The sequence below is a fragment of the Trachemys scripta genome, chromosome 1 (genome assembly GCF_013100865.1).
Source record: "Trachemys scripta elegans isolate TJP31775 chromosome 1, CAS_Tse_1.0, whole genome shotgun sequence".
NCBI lineage: Eukaryota > Metazoa > Chordata > Testudines > Emydidae > Trachemys > Trachemys scripta.
In genome coordinates, this window is record NC_048298.1 from 59,811,632 (window position 1) to 59,830,623 (window position 18,992).

General features: G+C 42.6%; 1 protein-coding gene across 2 annotated transcripts in view; it reads left to right on the top strand.

Moving 5' to 3' along the window:
- Window positions 1-14,318: 14,318 nt before the first annotated feature.
- Window positions 14,319-18,992, top strand: part of SRGAP1 (SLIT-ROBO Rho GTPase activating protein 1) — a 248,040-nt gene continuing 243,366 nt past the window's right edge. The window contains exon 1 of one of the 2 annotated variants that reach the window (XM_034770526.1): window positions 14,319-14,984. In XM_034770526.1, the coding sequence (XP_034626417.1) occupies window positions 14,918-14,984 (67 nt within the window). In that variant the 5' untranslated portion in view covers window positions 14,319-14,917. The remainder of the gene's footprint in view (window positions 14,985-18,992) is intronic. The other variant, XM_034770517.1, reaches the window with a different exon arrangement.

Genomic DNA, 18,992 nt, shown 5'->3' on the forward strand with positions numbered 1-18,992 from the left:
CATAGATGGTTGGTGACTAGGTGTTAAAATAATGTCTCTTCACAGATATCAGTAGTTCATCTCATTAAAATATACATAGGAATTTTAATTCCAAAATACATTTTGCAAAAATGTTCAAATGTTTTGTCTTTTTTAAGCTACTGTAAACTATGTCTAGTGTACAAGTACTCTCGGCCATTGTACATGTAGAGACTAACTTCTCAGAAGTCCTTAGCTCACAACTCCAATTGAAGTCAAATGGAATTTTATTCTTAAAATCAGGCCCATAACTTTCATAGGTGCTGTGACCCCTAGCGCAGTGGATCTCAAACTTTTATATTGGTGACCCCTTTCACACAGAAAGCTTCTGAGTGCGATCCCCCATTATAAATTAAAAACACATTTTTTTATATTTAACACCATTATAAATGCTGGAGGCGAAGTGGGATTTGGGGTGGAGGCTGACAGCTTACAACCCCCACATAATAACCTTGTGGCCCCCTGAGGGGTCATGACCCCCAGTATGAGAACCCCTGCGCGTGTTTGGAAACCAACCAGTAGAAGGGAGGACCCTATTAAAGACAAGGAAGAAGAACTCAAACTAGGAAGTTTTCCATTTGTGGAAGTTATTTTATACTTTGTGCCTTCAAAGAGTTTTCCCTCCAAAACTGAGTTACAGAGGTCAGATCCATATGAATGATACCATACATTTAGCTATTGAGATGGGACAGGGACAACTGACTTATTCACGTTGCTGCTTTCTGCCTAGAAAAAGCGGGGTCCCAAGCCACAAAGATGCTTGAAGAGCAGCTTCTCATTTTTGCACTCTGTGAGTAGGAATATGTGAGCAGAAACTGATGGAGGGGAATAAAAAAGGAGCTGCATCCTGTGATTACATGAAGAACTTTATGTATCCTATGATTCCTGGAATATTTTGTGTGAAGAAAACAGCTGCTGGAGAGTTATGCTGGAGCTGCACTATTGTAATTAGGTACTTGGAACAACAGCTGAAACACTGGATCTTTGCATGAGAAAAGGTATAGATGATGTGTAAATGAAAATTATTCTTTCAATAAATGTCATTTTTGAGGTGATCAAAGGGATTGGCTGTTCTCACGCTTGGGGTCATGTCTCTGTGGTACCCACAAAGACAATTAAAAACACTTTAAGTTGACAGAGCTGTGAACAAACATGAAACTCTACAGTTGCCAGGCAACATCCCATGTACACTGAGAACATATACCAATGCACATGAGTTATATAGTGCTGGTGTTGTCTCCCCTGCTGCTGCCACCATTATACCTGACTCAAATTCCCATATGCTGAGCTATTGCCTAACTACAACATTTTCAGCCCAATATTCTGCATGGAAAATTGGGCCTTGAAGGCTAGCTTGCCTAGTTTACATACAAGGCTTTTAGTTAAATATTCTCATTTCAGGGGATTGGGGAAAATCAGCTACTTGAAGAAAAAGTCTCCAATTATTTTCATTTTTTGAGATTTGTGGGAACACTCTTCTGACATGAGCCCACTTCCATTATCTTTCCACATGAGGGAGCTGTGACACCTGAAATGTATGTGGGAGAATATGAACATACCATCACTTGGCAGTTGTACTGTGGTTCCACAGAAAATATTTCACAGATAATAGATCTTGTACTCTTCTGAAAACTATGGCTATTGTTACACAGATATTGTCAGTTCAGATACGGCCCTGAATTTAGACTGGATAACATTAAGGCTTAACATCAACGGAAACGTGTGTGTGTGTGTGAGAGAGAGAGAGGGACAGTCTAATGAAAACGTTTTGCTGGAAATTAACTACCCCCTATAATACTACAATGTTTGGGTTGCAAATATCAGGCTAGTGAACACCAGTAAGGGGAAAAAAAGGCAAAACTGAGAGAAATTTAAACATCATAAAAGATTAAAAGAAAATTAGATACTAATTCTTTCAGTTTTAATCTAAGGCAGAATGTAAACTCTCTGTGGAGAGGAGGGACACATTACATTTTTAGTGATGAGCCATGATTATGAAGTGCCTTTGTGCCTCTCTCCTAGCTCACCATTGTGGTGCACTGAATACTGAGCACGGGAGAGAGTTATTTTCTCGTGCCCTCCTCCTGTTTGCTGCTTAGCATCCCCTAATGGCAGAAGACAAGGTACTAGAGAAACAGCTTTTTCTTCTCCACTCACCGTGCCCAACAGGTAAGCCCAGACAGCCTTAGGCCAGGGCTCAGGCAAAGGGTAAGCCCAGATACTGACTCAGAGAAAAGATGGCACAGCTGGGTCCATCATTTATAGCAGTGCAATTTTTTAGACTGATAGGCTAAGGCTGCATGCACTCCCTCTCTCCTACACTGCATCCCACAATAATGAATAAGCACAGTAAGCAGATATTCCTGCTAAAATGAACTATGTTGACATTGAAAGTACCATCATTGGGCTTCAGAATTAATACCCCATTGGGATAAATTAGGATGGTTCACAATCCTCCAGCTACTGTGGTGGGCAACAACAGCGCTACACTGGTTCACATTCAGAAGGCTTTCTTCACAGTTATAGTAGATAGAAAGCTGATATTCTGAGGAATCTGAATCTCTTCGGAGGACTTCAAGTGCGAAAAAGTCAGCCCATAGACCAGGAGTTTGATCCTCTACCTAATGTCTTGGCACATTCCTGCAACCGTTATTCATGCAAGCACTTGAAATGGAGTCTGGTAATGGTAGCATGATGGAGCCTTTAGTTATCTACATGGTTATTAATAATTCTTTTAAAATACATCATTTTTAATGTGTTGGTGTTGCTTTGAGCACATAGGGTTTTTTCTCCTTTAGAATTTGATTTAACTTTTAATGTTCACATCCCAGAACCATTAGCATCACAATGTTGGGAGGACTGCTAAGCAGCAGAAGTTTTTCATTTTTAGCTGAGAACTGAGGAAGCAAACAAAGCAAATGGAAAATGTAAAACCAATGGCTATTATTAGAACTGTAATTACCTGCTCATCAGAGATTTGAATTACTGCTAACATGGCCCATTAGGCTCATTTGGAAGAGCTCAAAAACTCACTGTTCTCCCATTAGGCCTGGGATGAAAAGCTAAACCAGGAAGATGCCCATGCCTCTATGTACAATCGAGTTGTTTGAGAATAAGGCGAGATAAAGAGCCAAAACAAGGCATGAACATTTAAGTGCTTGTTTGTCTACTAATTTTTATAGTATCAAAATACAAATTACAATATTGAAGTTCCAAAGGCACACAGCATGAATTGAGGAGGCGTGGGCCAGCAGCACAGAATGCAAAATGCAGTTGTGAACACAATTACTTGTACATTTCAAATGGCAAGGTTGCCTCAGTCTGTTGTTGCATGGGGAGGAATTATTCAGAAGCCATTCCTCTCTGTAATTACTAATGGGGAAGTGAATAGAAGTGTTGTATGAAAAAGGAATAATATACTTAAATACATGAAAAGTGGTGTGAATATCTTATGCTTTTTATTAGGTCATTAGTCCTATTAGCGCCACTTAAAGTGAACAAAGTTAACACTAAACTACATGTTACAACTGGAAAACTAAATATCAATGTACCAATTATGCTAAATTTCATTAATTTCCTCAGACAAAAAGCCCCTTAAAACAAATAAAATATGCATCTTTTATTTTAAAACAAACTTAATGTTTATATGAAGTACCAGTTTGACAACCCTGTGGGCTGAAATCCTCGCCTACCCACAGCAGTAGGATCTTCATCTCAAGCCAATTACATCCTTGGCCTTTTCTGAGGAGGATACTTTCTGTGATGAGAACCGCACTCTACTACACTAAAACCACCAGTTCATTTTACGTGCAGTAGGTCATTCAATATGTCAGAGGGAAACTACTTTCAGTTATTTTCAGTTTAAACTCTACACAAATTCCTACTATTAGAAGGCTTTGTGTCCCACTAGCAATCTCCTGAATCAGTCAGTCCTCACAGTAAGCATCTGTGACATTGGCAGACCAGGTGACACCTCGTGCCAAGGCCCTAGGCTCCACTGAACACTGACAAATGCATAGCTGTAAACTAGTCTGGCTCACCTGTGTGTTAGTATTGTTAAAATAGGTATTCGATTTATAATAGTTTGTTTAGTGCTTAGACACTATAACTTTGTGAGTTGCTATATGCATTAATCTCACTGGCAATATCTGTATCCCACATTATAAAGGTAATATGTAAGTGTTTGCTCTGTAATTGTGTAAGTCATCAAACAGGAGAGAATCATTATCAAGTGTGAAATACTAATTTACCAGAAGAGGTGTCATCTCCTGCCCAACAAAAGAATGTTCAGACATCAGACAAGCCATTGTGGAATATCAATGGAGAAAAGACTTCATTGATTGCCCACCCAACATCCACGAAGAAGAGACCTGCACAAGCACTCATCCCATCAGCTTGAACTCTGGGGAAAGGAAATCCTTGTCAAGAAGAAATTATCTCTATGCTACTTGAACACTGAAGCATGAAGATTTCTAAGCATAAGCAAGGGATCCCCAACTGTTTGGCCTGGTTTAGCCCTAGAGAACTTACAGAGCTTGCATATTACAACAGCCGCTATTACCTTTTGGAACCTAAAACTGTAACTCATGTGTGTCTGTGTTTACCTGCCTTAACCTTTTAATAAACCCATCTTTTTTCTATTTAATAAATATTTAGTTAATTTATTACAAGATTGGCTTCATGTGTTGTCTTTGATATAGGATCTAATGGTCATACTGGGTCAGACCAAAGGTCCATCTAGCCCAGTATCTTGTCTTCCGACAGTTGCCAATGCCATGTGCTTCTTGTGCAATTGACCTGGGATAAGTGGCTGGTCCGTTGGGACTCAATATTATGATTTTTGGTGTAAGGGACCATTTATCACACGGCAAGATAGCCTGGAGTACTCAAGGGGTCTGTCCGTGACTCCATGTTAAGGTCATTATAGTACTTAAGGAGTTCACACTTGTTACTTGATTGTAAAATCTAAGTATAAAACTCACAGCCTGTTTGGGGTTTGTGCCCTACTTCTTCACAGTCTGCCCTGAAGCTGGTACTCACTCTCGTGAACCTCTCTAGACAGCCTGACACCAGGGTTGACGGAGGGGGGCGGGGGGGGGGGAAAGCCGGTACAAATTGCCAGGGCCCGGGCGTCCAGAAGGGAGCCAAGGGAGGCCAGATTTAAAAAACCCCCATCCTAATGGAAGGCAGGTTGTTAGCCATAATTATAGGACTCCTAGCCATATAAAGCCAAATTTGCACTAAACTTAAGGTAACCCGACAACTCACACTACCAAGCATGAGGATTTTCAAGGAGATATTTTCTTAGACAGGGACGCCAGAACCGGGGCATGGCCCCCCACACTTTTAAAAGTGGGAAGGCCATGACCACCTTTTTAACATGGTATCGTTTGGGAGGTCAGAGGGCCATGTTGCCCCCCAAAACTGCAAGCCTCAGGCCGGAGTGGCATAGGCAGGGGCTGTGCTTCGCAGCAGGGGAGCTGATCAGTGGTAAGAGCTGCCCAGGAAGCCTGGCCCACTGTAGGGAGCCTTGAACCCTCCATCTGCCCTGGACAGGGTGCCAGGGTACCAAAGAGCAGCCCTCGGCCTGTGCCCTCTCCCACTTCTACTGAGGTTCCAGCGTCCCTGGTTGTAGGCATTAGAAATCCACTTCATGCTGATATTTTAATACATAATGATATTTTAGCCATGTCTAAGCAGGTTAATGTCATAACTCGCAGCCAGAAAGAGTATAGCTCCGCCTCATCTGCTTTCCCTGTGAACAGCAGTCTGGGAAATATCCTCAATCCTTTGTCAGCTGAAGGCAGCAGCTTGTCCTCAGAGGAGAGGTTTGAAGATTCCACTGCCTTGCCAGAGTCCACTCTTAAGTGGGGTTCAAAAGGAGTCTGAGTCTCAACAGGCTGATCCTTCCCTGGACAAGGAGAGGAATGAAGCTCAAAATAATATCCCAGCTGGGAAAGGATAGATTTTTTTTTTTCCCTAGAAGCAGGTTTGTTGTAGAGAGAGGCTCCCCAAGGGAAAAAGAGGCATCCTAGGAAGGTTTGCAAGTGGGTAAAAAAACAAAACAAACAAACATCAAAAGCAATATGGATTAGAAGTTTTTTGCCTAAGTCATTTCTCTCTCTACATCTGAATATTCATCTAAACCTAATGTCTCTGAATACACTTCTAGGACCTATATAGACTCTTCATTTTCCCTTTCAGTGTATTCAAACTTCAGAAGCCTCCATGAATGTTAATTCTCTTTATACAGATTATAAATCCTATTGTACAATCATAGGGCTGGACTGCACAAGTGGTACTTATCACTATACAGCATCAGTCTACTCACTTTGTTTTTTGTTCTCTCCATCAACATTTATTACACTTTTTGTAGGCAAATGAGGAGGGAGAAAATATGGGAAAATGGAGCCTGTTCAATAACACTTTTCCCAAGTCCTCTTTTAAATTGGTATGCTAGTAGGAATGCTTTCCAGCAGGATCACAAACAGGAAATTGGTGTGTGTGTGTGTGTGTGTGTGTGTGTGTCATCCTGACTCTGCTGTGGCCTGCCTCCATTTCCCCTCCTTAATGAGGTAAGGATAAGGTCACTTAAACAGCCTTACCAAGGGAAGCCAACCATTCTACTTTACAGCAGTATATTTTCTTTTAATAAAACCTTCTGAAAGGAGCATTTACTCAAGGGTTTCAAGGCTCTTACCTCAGAGCCCAGATAAAACTTAGAAGTCCCAAAACAAAAATCTCTGGATACCAGCAGCAGCTCCTTCTGCTGTAAGGCCTCCGGTTTCTCCACTGTCTGCAGAGCTCTGCAGCTTGCAGCTCACACCTCCCTGCCTGCATAACTTTTACAATCTTTCCCCTCCTTCTTTGTCTAGTGAACTTTTGGCTATAACATGCTTCCTAGGAGCTTTTGCCAACCAAGCTTTCCTAAACTTTTTTCTTTTTTAGGCCCAGGTGCTCCTTACTTATTTAACTGCTTTACAGCTACTGAGGCAGTTAACTGTCCCCAGGTGGACCTGGGTTAGCTCATTCCATTCAGGGGAATCTGACATAACTAGGCTGGTCATCTGATTTCCTTCAAGGGACAGCCCTGTGACCGTGTTTTATGTAGTAAGCAGAATATTAAAATTAATAGCCATACTTTTAATAAAACCCACACTGATTTTCAGAATATTTACATATCTACCAAAACAATGCTTCAGTTAGGTATGAATGCCCCCACTTTACCTACATTTAATTAATTCAGCATTTTGTTATATATTTTCCTCTTCTAAATGTGTGGCAGTTGCAGTTTCATGGGCTTATAGATTTAAAGGCTAGAAGGGATCATTATGCTCTTCTAGTAAGATCTCCTATACAAAATAGGCGAAAGTATTTCACCCATTAATTCCTGCAGCAGGCCCATATCTTATGGTTGCCCTAGACTAGAGTACAGAGTTCTTGCCTGTTCCTCATTTCAGAGCCTAGTTTTAACTTCACATCAGTCCCTACTTCCACTCTATATTATTTATTAGTTAATTGTTAAGAGTCTAATCACAACATTTAGTACAATAGTATTACACTATACCTGTTAATGTGGTGTATGCATATAACATGTGTTGGCTAACAAATGGGATTTTCATATCCACACTTTGCCATGTAAAACAAGTATGTACACACCTATGTACTGATATGAGCATCCAAATACAGGATATGGACTTCTTGTTAAGGTTCCCATATTTGAACATTGAATTTTGTGACACTCAGGACCTGAGATGTGCTTGAAACAAAAAATCTGATCAGAGTACCAGGAGTACCAGATCCTAATTTTGTTGCTTGGGCCATTTTTATAAAAGGCTAATTGTATGCTTTGGAGTCTGTTTTCTCTTGTTTCTTCTGGTGTGAAATTCTAGCCCCACTGAAGTCAATGGCAAAACTCCCATTGACTTCAAAGGGGCAGGATTTCATCCCTAGTGTCTGCAGTATTTATATACATACTGTGCAACATCTGTCCCACTCAATGGGAGGACAGGAAATCTTGCTAGATTTAAATCTTAAACAGAGTTTACTGAAATAATCTCACTTGCAAGTAAATACAATTTTATTCTCTACAAATGCTCATCTTATCTGTGACAAACATTAAACAAGCTCTCAATTTAACACTGCATCTAGACTGTCATCATTTTTGCAATACCCCTCAAATGTTTCATTGTTTAATTCAAGCTTTGTTCTTTCATTTAGAGACTATGTCCAACAGTAAGATGATTGATTGAGTATAATTTTAAAGCATAATTAATTATTTCTGTCTCCTTTTCAGTCTAAAGAAAATTAGTGTCCGGTTTTGTTACCGAAGGGGGTTAATGTGTTACATTTTGTATTACACAGAGAATATTGCAGGGATCTTCCACGAAGAGCAATCAGCTATAGGGTCTATTTTTGTTAGTAGCACAGGCGAGCAAATACTGTAACCGTTCATCAGGACATGCAAATGAAATACAATAATGAAGTTTTCAAGCAGACAAAAGCCAGAGTGCCATGCTGTTTTTCCTTTTTTTTGTATTTATATTCATGAGGTATTGTAGGAACTGCTGTCTGTTTAAACACATCTTTGCTTTACCATACAGATGTGTGTGTTTATTCTAGTAATTAAAAAAACCCAGTTCTCTGTTGGAGTAGATTAGTTAATCCTATATGTTTAGGTGGAAACCAAGAGCACAGTATACAAGTATTGTACCAGTTTCCTACTACTGCAGCACCCTACTTTATTTGTATTACTAATCCAATGGTGTGCTTTGCAACAATATACAGTAATACTTTTCCATAACATCCCCCTTTCAAAGATGTAAACACACCTTAAAAATATTAATTTAGAGTCACAGCACCAGTGTTGGGAAGCCAAATTCTACTAACCCCATTTGACAAAACTGGGACAAAGATACATTAAGGACCAGATTTTGACACTGAAGTCAATAGTTTTTCCAGCTTTACACCTATGTCACTAAGAACAGAATCTGGTCTTAGTTCAAGGTGAAATCCAGATCCCACCAAGTCAACCTGTGGCAGAGATGGAACTAGAACCCAGTATCCAGAACTCCCAGTACTGTGCCTTAATCTGAACATCATCTTCCTTTTGCCTTCCATTCCTCTGTCACAGCCATAAAAAATAATATAATAAAAAAGTTCTAAACATTCATCATACGACACATAATCTAAATCTCATGCATGCTTTTGTGTAAAGGTAGATAATCAAACAAGTAAAATTAAAACCTTCCACAACCCAATTCATCAAAGAGCAACCAGAAGAAACCAGCAGTTTTACCTAATATTTAATCAATCCAAAAATGTCTCTGTCTCAGTTGCAAAGGCAAAATTTGCGACAGGGCATTGGACAGATGGCTTTTTTCTGCTCTCAGTTACATGAGTGTAAATCAAGTATAAATCTGTTGAAATGTATGGAGTTACACTAGTTTTACACCATGTAAGTGAAAGCAGAATCAAACCTACTGTATTTCTAGCCATGAGCTAAACCAGTGCCTGTTCTTTAGAGAATTATATATATACACACACATTAATATTGGAACAAGCATGTTAAGTTTATCAAATACAATGTTTAGAAGAATAAAGCCGGAGTGTTCTCTCTGTCTGACAACACCTAACCATTATCAAATTAATTTATGGGGGACTGTACAGGGGGCAGTGAGAAAACCATTTTATTGTTAATGGTTGAAATAAAAAAATGCCATGTTCAAGGAAAACTAGAGCCCGATCCAGTTTCCATTTAAATCAAAGGGAGCTTTACACAAACTTCTGTGTGAGTAGGATGAGGCCCAGAGATAGGTTAAAAAACATGGAGACTTTTTTAAAGGTAGCATTAATTTAGAAGGCTACCTTCAAAGCCCTGTTTCTTTAAAAACAGCTTTTCTGTAATAACCTGCTACTCCCTTTAAAGCTCCTCTCCCATATTCATATCTGGTATTATAGAGCCCATGCTAACATAAAAGCCTAAATTCTGTGGGACTTGCACTCTATGATTGAAGTCTTTGCAGTGGGATTGCATGCCATGTAAATCAGTGCAGAATTTAGTCCAGACTTGAGCTCATTGACTCCCTGAAACATCTTAAAAGAAGATTACGCCCATGTAATAACACACAATCCTTTCCCAATCCTTGAAAAAAAAAATCAAGGTTTTCGGCCAGCTCATGCTGGTTGCCCTGGAGTTCCAGCATAATTCAGGAACCAAAATTTATCTCTGCAGCTCACAAAGAGCTCTGACTCCTGACTTTGGCAGGCTCCCCGGCCTGCCGTCGAACATGCATACATATATCTCTCTATGCCCATATATGGAAGGTGGCTCCCACTGCTGACACACTAGCAAGTGAGCTAAGCATACTGAATTAACCAGCAATCATCTTGACACATGGGAGAGAGATCTCTGGAGGCAGACTGTGAAATTTGTATCTTCACAGACAATTGCTCTTTAAGAGAAACACATGTATCTGCTTCTGTTTTAACAGATACGTCCATGGGCTTTGTCTTGTCTATGCTAGAAAATTTTGTATCCATTTTCCACGTACTTGTGTTAGCAGTGTTTTAAATGGTAGTGTAGGCAGGGCTCAGCTTTTTTTTTTTTTTTTTTTTTCCTTCCCTACCACATCATGAAGACCTGATCTGACCAGGTACATCATTGCTGGAAAATTGGTACAAAATTTTCTAGTGTAGATTCATCCATGATTGTCAGCTCCCTCCAAAACACACGTATGCACACCCTCTATGCAGTCCCACTTCTATCCAAGGGCTAACTGTGGGCAGCAGCTAGGTGACATAACTTCTGTAACGCCTAGATTCCAAACCATTTCTCAGGCAGACCTTGCATTTACAGTTTCATTCTTGACTTTTCCCAGTGAAAGTGCTTAGAGCTCCTCATTCTTTCATGGCTGTTGTTATGCACTTTCTATTGGTAGCAGGGCCGACTCCAGGGTTTTGGCTGCCCCAAGCAGCCAAAAAAAGAAAAAAAAAAGCCGCCATCCGAGCCAGAGTGAGGGACCACCCGCCGAATTGCCACCAAATAGCTGGACGTGCCACCCCTCTCCGGAGGGGCCGCCCCAAGCACCTGCTTGCCAGGCTGGTGCCTGGAGCTGGCCCAGATTGGTAGTCTATCTGGGTGTGATGGGGCGGGTGTACCTTGCCCCTCTGTGAACCAAGAATGGGCTTAAAGGAGTCTTCATCCATTTTATCAGTGATCAAATAGATAGGAAAGAGTTCAACCCTTTCTTGGGGCAGAAAGGAGGAAGCTAGCCCTTAAAGATCGCCTGAGCTGTTAGACCTGGAGATAAGAAGAGTTTCAAACTGTGGCAAACTACTGAGCAATAAAACTGACAGCTCTGCCTTGTAACAAGGCATGCAAAGGAACCAGAGGCTTCCAGAAGTAGAGACAGGTTGAGCGGATAGGTGGGCCTAGGGGAAGGGAGTTATTTTTCTCCCCTGAACAATGAGATATATTTCTGCAGGAGACTGTAAACACAGTAAGAACTGGTGCTTTTGGTGGGGTTTTTCCAGCTAGGCTCTTGGCTGTAGAAAGCAATCCTGTGAGTGTAGACACTTGGAATGGGTCAAAGGAAGATTCTCTCTTTTAGCTGTGGCTTAGTGTGGGGATTAGGGATTTTTTTTTTATTTGGACCTTTGGTAAAAGGAGGTATCCAACTAATGTTGTCGTCCTCTGGTTAAGATAGTAATGTTCTTGTTAGGCTCTAAAAGTAGGGAGAAAAACAAACTAACAAATTGTGACTATAACCCTCTGAGGTGTCTGGTAGCCCTATTACACGGGGCAAGTGTTCTTCTGTGGGGCTGTGTCCACCTAATTATTTGGGAATGAGGCTGGTGCATAGGCAGCTTACATGACTATGCAATCGCAATATCTTCAGGCTATTTTTTTGTATTATGGTTCGACACCCTCTCTGTTCCCCAAGGAATTCCTAGATACTTATGACAACATAGTCCATCTTGTTGGCAACTATATGTGCCCTTGAACTCTTTATTGTTTTTTTTACTTCATTATTACTATTTGTTATTTGAGAATTTGAGTGCAATCAGGTGTGATCAAGGATAGAAAGGCTTTTGGCAGCCATGAGACATGGCTGACAAATAGAAAGGATGGACTTCCTGAAGAAAAGACAGCACTTGCGTAATTATGCTATCTTTCCAGCTAATCCCCTATCTGTTAGGCACCCTATACTCTAGTGAATCTGGCCTATCATTCTGTGACTCAGCATGTCATTGACTAACAGATGGACATAGCTACAAGCAGCCACTAGACAAAATGTGAGCATCAAGTGTGTTGAGGAAAATCAGGGCTAGGTAGCAACTAACTGCTTTTGTGTCTCTTTTTGAATATAATTTGATATAGGATATAATTTGTAGGTCAAACCCAGAACTAAATTAGCTTCAGAAACAACTTTGAAAATAGCCTTCACTGTGCTGAAAGGGATGTTTTAGCTAGGCTCCATCAGGACTGACAATATGCATAAAGTCTGGGTAAGATAACTCTCTGGTAGGGGGAAAAGAGGGGACATGACAAAGGTTTGGAAAATAATGAATGACATAGAGAAGACAGAGAGACAAGATGGGTGAGGTAATATCTTTTATTGGACCAACTTCTGTTGGTGAGTGAGACAAGCTTTTGAGCTTACACAGAGCTCTTCTTCATGTAACCTGAAGACCTAGGGCCAGCTTCCAAGAAAATTCTGCCTCCAGAGTTTGTACCAATAATCTAAAATTGCACCAGTCCTATAGAATGTAGCCCTCTTGTAGGGTTACAGAGGGTGAACCAGCTTCCAGTCCCCCCAAAACTTCAGCAATTAGGACCAGAACTATTCCCAAAAGTGGTAGAGGAGGGGAGATGAGGTATCTTCAGAGTCTGTGGACACCAGTGATGTTAACAAACCACATACTTTAGTTTGAACTCTGGGTTTTTTTTATTTGTGGGCCAGTGGCATATTCTCAATTCCTCCCACCTCTACCCATCTTCTCTGTTGCCAGCGGTTCTTCCTTTCCTTTAGATCTTTGGGGCACTGAGATACAATTTCTTCTAAAGTTACTAAAAAGACTTCTGTATTTCCCCTCTCTCACTTGGTGGAAGCTAGGTGCCTATGGCCTTAATCTGCTGCAGAGATGTTCCCACCATAGGAGCTGACTCTGTGGGTGCTCCGGGGCTCAAGCACCCACTGAAAAAAAATAGGGGGTGCTCAGCACCTACAGGGCCAGATTAATCGTTTGTGGGACCAGCCACCCAGACCATGGCCCTGCCTGGCCTCTCCCCACTTTCCCCCTCTCAGGTCCTGCCACTCTTGGTCTCTTCCCCCAGAGACCCGGTCTGCCACTCGCCGTGGAAAGGTGGAGGGAGGGATTAGAGAGGAGTACCTACAGGCAAAAACAAAAGTCAGCACCTGTGGTTCTCACCCCATCCATTAAAAAAAAAAGTGGTGTATTCTTCTAACCTGCCAAATGACGATTTATGTTAATTCATATGTTATGATTTGAGTTGGCGAATGCAAGTGCTTTCCCATCTCTAGTCTTACACCTAGATCCAGTGGAGTGATGTGGCTCTTGCTGTGAATAAGCCGTATCAGAAAGGCAGCAGCCTGATGAGACTGAGGTTATAGAAAATGTTGTTAATGATACAGGAAATTAAACCGTTTTCATTCAGCTCGCAGGTTTTCTTGGGCTCCTCCTAGCCCTCCAGTGTCTCGTGCTGCCCGACGTTTGCGGTACTAGGAGTGGAGGGGTAGAGGGCGTGACCTCTACTGAAAACGAACAAGAAGAAACAATGCTTTACTATGACTGTAGCGGGGAAGTAAACGTGATCCTCAAACTAAATGGTCTCTTCCCAGCCTGCCCACCTTCCTCCTCCCCTCTACATATGGCTCCGCCGCGACGGCGGCTGCTGCAGCGTGTGGATTTAACTTTCCACGCCAGGATCAAGGGCTTTCCATCACCTTATCTCCGTCTCACACCCCTTTCCCCAGCTCACACCCGCTCACCATATGCTCTCGGGAGCGGACACCGGCTGCAGCAGCTGATCCGACCCTGCCAAAGCCGAGGCTGGCTCAGCAGCCTCCGGGGCTGGGCTGCTCCACGGGAGGCAGCCGGGCAGCCTAGCTTGCTGGGGCCTCCCCCTTCCCCTCCATTGGGGGGCCGGGAAGGCGTGGCGGCTGCGGTTGGCCGCCAGAGGCTTCGCTCTACGCCGAGAGCCCGGCGCTTGCTCGCCCGGGGGGTAGCGTGCGAGCTTCCCTCCCTGCCCATTGCCGGCGGGGTGGGCGGGTCGCTGGCAGCGGCGGCTGTGGGCTGGCGGCGGAGACGCAGTCCGGGTTCCTGCCCCAGACCAGCAGCAGCAGGGGGAGCGGGCGCCGCGGGGCGGGAGAGACACGCCGGAGGCGAGAACTTTATCCCCAGGGACGCCTCTCCGCCTCGGGCCCGGAGCTGGGGAGTTGCGGCGCGTGGGGCTGTCGCCTCGGGCTAGTCAGCTCGTGCTCTCCCAGCCGGCGGCAGCAGCTGGAGTAACCCGTGGCTGCTGAGGAGCTGACCCGGCCGCCCCTACCCTTTGTCCGCCCCACCCCACCTCCTCTGGTGCGTGGAGACATGACAGCGGTGCGGGGCAGCAGTGGGACTCGGCGCTAGCCCCGTGCAGAGGGAGCGGGTCTTCCGCCGCGGCTGCCTCCCACCCCGCCTTGCCCCCGGGGCTGGGCTCTCTTTGCCGTGGCTGGAGGAGATGGTGCCCGCGCCAGGGTTAGTCTAGTCGCCACCTACCCACCCCCAGCTGCTGGGCTAGCGCGTGTGGGCGCCGCTCCCCTCGCTGCCCGCGGGGCTCTGCTTTATGACCATTTGACCCAGCTTCAGAGCTCGTCGGAGAAACGCCGCCTGGATAATGTCCACACCAAGCAGATTCAAAAAGGACAAAGAGATTATAGCGGAGTATGAAAGTCAAGTGAAAGGTAAGTGGATGTTAATAGAGGGGGGAGGGGAGAGAAATACCCCCTCCCTTTGTGCGTGTGTGTGTGCGCGCTGCCTGACACTGTTCCTAACTTGGGCTCCCTTTGAGGCTCATCACAAAATCCAGAGCGATCACAATGAGTAGGGAGGGGGAGGGTAAAGAGATGAGTTTCAGTTGAATGAGCTGTACTGTACATGCTGATCAGAGTCATTCTGGAGTCACACTACACTGGGGGTGAGGACCCATTTCACACGCCCGGATTTGCACTTCAAACAACGGAGTGATTGCTGAACTTAATTTCCCTTAGCAGTGTCATTTAAGATAGGGGAAGGCAGACGCCGCTCATGCCGCCCTTTATAATTTGTCAGGAATCAGTTTGGAGAAGGGCGGGCGGGGGACTGATTTACAGCTGGAATGTTTATGAACTGTCTGGCTGAGATTATACACCTTTCATTAATCAGTGAGGTTTAGTAACCTTTTAAAAAGCTTGGCAGTTAAACTGAAGAAAGACAATAGCAAGCCTTGCCCTTTTCGTAATGCACATAGCTGTATTTCCCAAGGATTGCTTTGTATGTTGTGCTGTAGCTGCTTGATTAATAAATGAATCTCTTCAATATTATAAATGTTTCAGCTTCAACATTAGCTACATTTTTACATCCAAGAACTGTGCTGAGAGCAGTGCAGCTGGAGTCTTGGTTTAGCTGCTAATATTCCTTAGACCTTCAGTGTTCAAAAGGAAAGGAAACCCGTCTCTTTTTGTAAAAATATGTTTTGTGGAACAGAGGACAATAAATTAATGACATGGGGGTGTACATGTTCCTTGATGCATATTGGTTCCTTTCCATACTGACATGGTGGGTGAAAACTTGTGCTGTTCAATGAAATGCTTATACTACTCCAGTGGATATGTGTGCCAATGGATAGCTACAGACTTGTCTTAACAGCTCAAAATGCTACATAAGCCTTTAACACTGACTATATTATAAAGACAGTATGTAAGCAAATACTAGCTAGGGCCCTGATCCTGCTATGTGAAATGCTGGGCAGAGCCTGCCCTCACATGGAACCCCGCTATGTGAGTGCAGAGATTCCCCCCACATATTCAGGATTGGGGCCTGTGGATCCAAATGAGGCTTTGGAAAATGGGGAGAGTACCTCACAACTGTTTATGAAATCCAACAGAATTATCAATAGTTGCATAATCCATCTTCTCTTTTTACTTGATCCTGCAATGAGATCACGATTATGATATCTCAAGTTCAGCATTTTCATGGCAACCAACTGTGATGAAATAAAAGAAAACCGTCATTGTGTTTAACAGAATTAAAAAGATACTGTGCTTTGAGGGGAGGTGTTGTCTTTATCCTTCTCTGCCTGATCTCCCCACCTCCCCCCTCATTATTAGCTAAATTTCAGTAAAAACAAAGACTGGGGTAGTGAAGGCATCTGGTTATAAACTGTCTCCTCAGGCGTTACAGTCCCCCTTTATAATTGCCACTACTTCACAATGCATTTATAAACCTAATGTATTAGGAATTTTGATTTGTTCACATTGTTCCCTTGTGGTGTCTCTGAATGTGTACAATGGTTGTCTTGACACTGCTGAAGTGATGACGCCCTTAGCAAAGCTGTTTAGAAAGATCCACTAGGACCTGTGGATGTAATCACAGCCTCTTTTTCAAAGACCTATATAACAATTTAATTCCAGATTACAGGAAATCTGTTTTCCCCATTCTGGCATCACTTTCTTAATACTAACTGAATATTTGTGTAATGTCACAACAGATCTCCAAGGCCAGATAAGCAAATATAAACACAAATTACAAACAAACAAACTAGAGTCAGGTCCTGACCCCCAATATGGTCTCTTTTCACTGGAGAAACCCAAAAGGACTATAAAGGTGCCCTAGTTAGATAGCAAGGTAACTGTCAGGTAGTGTAAAATCAACAAAGCCAGCTCTGTGCCACTTGTCCAGCATAGATGTGTCAAGGCATGCTGGGAAAAAGGGCCATGGCCCAAGCACCTTTTCCTCCAATGATATCTGGTTAGTGTTATGACCCCTAGGGAACTGTTACTAGCAACATAAATTAAAGCTGCCCTAGAGATATGGGGATTAGAGCAGTCCCTAGAATATAGCATGCACAAAGCTGGCATCTTTTGTCCTTTTCCCCCCACCAAGGTCCTGTGCTGATTACAGTTTGGTGTGACGCAGGGATCATTCTGGTCCCTAAATGCTGCAGTCCCAAAAGCCATAACTTCCAGAATTTGACAACTCAAAATGTATGCATTTGTGTAAACCCAGTTGCAAGACTTATCTGAATATGTTATTGGAGCAAATGGGCTTCTATTATACATTGCTAGTAAAGTGTGTTTGTGTATGTGGTGGTGCCACATATGGAAATGAAGACTTTCAATGTCCTACTTTACATATCTTGCTGTGCTGTTAATTCCTTGACTAAGAGTCAGTTCTATTAGATATTGTGCCAATTAGTTTCTAGCTTATGTGAGCTGAAAGTTATTACTTGCAATACTTTTCTAGTTGTATGAGTAGACTCACTCATTGTATAGGCAGTTCATACAAGAACCTCAGAAATACAGATAGAATTACAAACTAACAGAAATACAAAGGGTACATTTCATTCATGGGTGGAGCATGTGAACATACCACTCCAGTTTCACCTGATCCCTCGTCTCACCATGAGAAACTTGGTCTGCCAGTGATTTGTGTTGTTCTTAAAGACTGCTTTTGTCACCAGGAATAAAACTATCACATTTGCAGAAAAAAGAAAATATTTAAAATAAGAATCTTAAACTCTAACAAGTGCAAGGCTATAGAGTCTTTGGTCCTGATCTTACAGTTAGAGCCACTTGGGTGGACCCTTGTACCCATGCTCAGCCCTGTTGACTTTGGGGATATTCCATGCCAGGTGCAAGACTTGACCTAACTGGGTTTGATTGCAAGGTTGGGGCCTTAATTTGTAGGGAATAGTTGGAGAAAGGCCACTTGCATATAAACCTAAAATTCAGTGATTCATTGGAAGTGTGAGACTTGAGTATAGTGAGCAATGCTGGTTGTACTGTAACTTTGTTGTTAAGAATAGATACTTTTGTTAAACTGATTAGCTGTGTCACTTTCTAATTTAAGTAGCCTTTATGAGGGCTCTCAGGATTTAGTTTATTTCAAATCCATTTTTGACAGTTGTTCTTAAGGACAAGCTTAAAATTGGTAAGGTAGTGTAGGGCATGTGCCTGACAGATCTCTTTCTTGTTGGATAATTGAATGAAATGACTTGGAATCATAGAAGGGACCTTGAGAATTCATTTAGTACAGTTCCCTGCACTGAGGCAGGACCAAGTATACCTAGACCATCTCTGACAGGTGTCTGTCTAACCTGCTCTTAAAAACTTCCAATGGTAGGAGTTCTACAACCTCCCTTTGTAAGCTATTTAGTACTTAACTAGCCTTATAGTTAGAAGTCTTTCCTAATATCAAACCTAAATTTCCCTTGCTGTGGATTAAGCTGATTATGTCTTGTCCTACCTTTAGTGGATGTGGAGAACAATTAATCACCATCATCTTTATAACAGCCCTTAACATATTTGATCGCTATCAGGTCCCCCCGAGTCTTCTTTTTTTCAATACTAACATCCCCAGGTTTTTTTTTTTTTTTTTTTTAAGCTTTCCTCATAAGTCAGGTTTCCTAAACTTTTTATCCTTTTTGTTGCTTTCCTCCAGACCCTCTCCAATGTACCCACATCTTTCTTAAGGTGTGGCTTCTACAGTTAGACACAGTTCTCTAGCTGAGGCCTTACCAGTGCTCAGTTTAGGGGGAAATTACCTTGCGTGTCTTACATGCAACACTTCTGTTGATACAGCCCAGAATATTAGCCTTTTTTTTGCAACTATATTACATTGCTGACTCTCATTCAATTCGTGATCCACTGTAACCCTCAGATCCTTTTTATCAGTACTACCACTTAGCCAGTTATTTCCCATTTTTGTAATTG